This window comes from Austrofundulus limnaeus, unplaced genomic scaffold, assembly GCF_001266775.1.
Source record: "Austrofundulus limnaeus strain Quisiro unplaced genomic scaffold, Austrofundulus_limnaeus-1.0 Scaffold4, whole genome shotgun sequence".
Lineage (NCBI taxonomy): Eukaryota > Metazoa > Chordata > Actinopteri > Cyprinodontiformes > Rivulidae > Austrofundulus > Austrofundulus limnaeus.
Window position 1 is genome coordinate 5,070,451 of NW_013952406.1, and position 2,972 is coordinate 5,073,422.

Below are 2,972 nucleotides of genomic sequence, written 5' to 3' on the forward strand. Positions count from 1 at the left end.
CCGTCTCCCACCTACCCCGTTGCAAGTGTCAGATGCGGTTCTGACAAAAATAAAGCATTTTAAGATGTCTCCAAACTTCAATTAATGCACAATTTAAGTTGGTTTTTAGTTTGAGATCTTCATTTTAATTTTGTAGTGTTATACAACAGCATTAATAGCCAACTTAATTTAATTTAATCAATTTATGTTGTTAGTTACATTTAGAATCTAATTCAAATTTGAACAGAGTAACCTGTCAACATAATTATAGAGTGTGATTTATTTTAAACTCAAAATATATTCAAACTAATGAAATATAAAGATATTAATGAGAAAAATCTGTCTGATAACAGTAGACTGGCTGCTTGTAAAATATACGACAGGTCTGGACTACATGTGGATTTTGTTCGTATCTGAAAAAAAATCTTACAATACGAGAAAATTTGTGAATGTCACAAATTCTCCTAAATCCCTCGTACGCACAACTTAAGAACAAATCTGTTCGTACGAACAGTTCTTGCATGAGGCCCACAGTTTTTGCTAACCGTCTCTGTAGTTAGGCTGAATCATCATCAATTCTTTGCAGGTTCGGGCCGGGCTGTCGAATGTTCCAAGAGGCTTCCTCATGAACTCCACTTCATTTTTCATAGACGAGAGAGTGGCAAAGACTTCCTCCATTCCCTCAGCGTCCTCCAGCGGTTGGTCTCCTTGAAGAAAGTCCTCTGTGTCCTCCCTGGTCAGAGCGGGTTCTTCTGCTCCGTCTGAGTGCCTTCGTCTCTTCCGCCTTCCCTCCCAAACTGGCAGGGGCTGAACCACTGTTGCGGGCGGCCCCTGAAGGTAACACAGACAGGTGGAAAAACAGTCAAAGTGGATAAAGTGAGGAGGAAATGAGAATGGAGTGAAGTGAGTCGTTTGAGGTGCTCACAGGGGGTCCTGGAGGACCAGCAGGGCCTGGATCGCCTATGGCACCGACTCCACCCTTGAAACAGAGGAGAAGAAGAGTCCGGGTCAGTCACATCTGGGAACCTCTCTCACACCTCTCGTCTAAATCCTGACTTTAGTCAGGCGAGTGCTGTATGGTTGCTGCTTATAGGATTTTCCAGCTTCGTGCATCAGCACTCTGTGGTCAAAGCCTTGGCTTTCAAAGCCCACTATAGTGGGTTTTTTTTACATCACACACACTAGACTCAAATCCTATTAAAATGGTCCAATAAAAAGAATCACATGGTGTACAGCAAGCTTATAGTTCCAAAAACATCCAGTAAACACAGTAGGGTTTTGTGATTAGGATGCATGGAACACTGAAGCTCACAAATGTACTTTCTCCTTTGTCCTCGGCATATGTTCCCAGCAGCTGCTTCCCAACAAGAGGTGCAAATACAGAAATGGCAATGCATAAATAAGACTGATTACTCTACCCACCGGCTCTCCCTTCGATCCTTTCCCGCCAGCTGGCCCCTATGAGAAGAGATAAGAAGTAAATAAACACTAAAATGTAAAACTAAATGTATAACAACTATTAAGGGTAAAAGTAATTAACTAATCATTCAAGTAAATGCTGCAGAATATTTACCAGACACTTTCTTAGCAACAGCAGCTTGAAAGGCTGCAGCGTGTTGTTTATTACTGCTTCATGTGTTTTTGCATTTCAAAGTTTTTCAGTTGTGTTTACAAGATCTTAGAGACACCAGAGATTGTCATAAAAACAGAGTAGTAGGATTGTGTATTGAACATGAGAGTTGGACTCGGGACTCAGTAATCTCAAAGAGCCTGCTGTATGAAGTAGAAAGATAAAAATGCATCCAGTGATTTGGAAGAGCATGCTCTTGTAACAGCTAAGCCACTTACAGACAGCCCAGGTTGACCTGGTGGGCCGATGGGACCAGGTGGACCGCCCACACCCTAGGTATGAGCACAAATGGCTCTTGTTAGATAGTTTTTTGTTTATTGTGAGGTATATCAGGCACATTACGATGCAACATTATGTACCTCATCTCCTTTTGTTCCTTGTAAACCTTGGATTCCTGGCAAACCTCGGTCTCCTTTCTCACCAGGCTCCCCTGGGGGGCCAATTAAACCAATCAAGCCTCCATGACCCTGCATAGAAAAACATTTTCTATCAATCGCCATTTCTTTGAGCTCTAACTGGTTCACTTAGTTTTCTCCATTTATTGCTTTACAGTTACCTTTTCTCCCTTTTTACCAGGGTCTCCTTTTAGTCCTGGAAGTCCTGGTGGTCCCTGTCATGAATGCCACACAAGTTAATTACAGTACTGCTGTTTTATTGTACTGAAATTTGATTGCAGCTGGTGCAGTGTATGATCAGACAGATCACGCCCTCGGTATCTTACTATTGGTCCTGGTGGCCCAGTTTGTCCTGGTGGTCCGTTTAACCCTTGTTCACCCTTTAAAAGATCATAATAAGAAGCATAGTGAGACTCGCCCAATTACTCCTGATATGCTTTGTCTAGATTTAGGAAACATTTTGCCTTTGTGATCACTTTGTACTGACCGCAGGACCAGGAATGCCTCGGAGGCCTTCTGGGCCAGGCCGTCCTGGTGACCCTTGAGGTCCTACTGGGCCTGTTTTTCCCACTAAACCTGGGGTTCCTGCAGCCCCCTTCCGAGCAGAGAGGTAGAATATTTAAAATGTTATGACGTAATGACTGAAGCACATCCTAAAGCCTACATTGAAGATTGCAGTGAGTTGCTGAGTCCAATGTTTCTGTCCTTACTTTGGCTCCTTTCATGCCTTGTTTCCCTTCTTTTCCTGCAGCACCAACTTGACCCTTGTAAAGACAGAAATATTTTCGAATAACTATAAATAAAAAAATGCACATTTTATTGTAAAATTTGCAAATATTAAAAAAAAAACTAATCTCACCCTTCGACCAGGAGGTCCTGGAGGACCAGGCTCTCCAGAGGCTCCTTGTGGTCCCTGTATTATAAGAGTAGAAGTTAAATCTAAAACATCTTGTCACTCAGATTGAGAC

At 42.4% G+C, this 2,972-nt stretch overlaps 1 protein-coding gene across 1 annotated transcript in view; it reads right to left on the reverse strand.

Annotated features, from left to right (window-relative positions):
- col5a3a (collagen, type V, alpha 3a) overlaps positions 1-2,972 on the reverse strand; it is a gene marked incomplete in the record, with an annotated part of 49,776 nt that overhangs the window by 4,881 nt on the left and 41,923 nt on the right. The window contains 10 exon segments of the mRNA XM_014024593.1: positions 525-810; positions 905-958; positions 1,402-1,437; positions 1,828-1,881; positions 1,969-2,076; positions 2,166-2,219; positions 2,331-2,384; positions 2,492-2,599; positions 2,715-2,768; positions 2,864-2,917. Coding sequence (XP_013880047.1) covers positions 525-810; positions 905-958; positions 1,402-1,437; positions 1,828-1,881; positions 1,969-2,076; positions 2,166-2,219; positions 2,331-2,384; positions 2,492-2,599; positions 2,715-2,768; positions 2,864-2,917 — 862 coding nt within the window.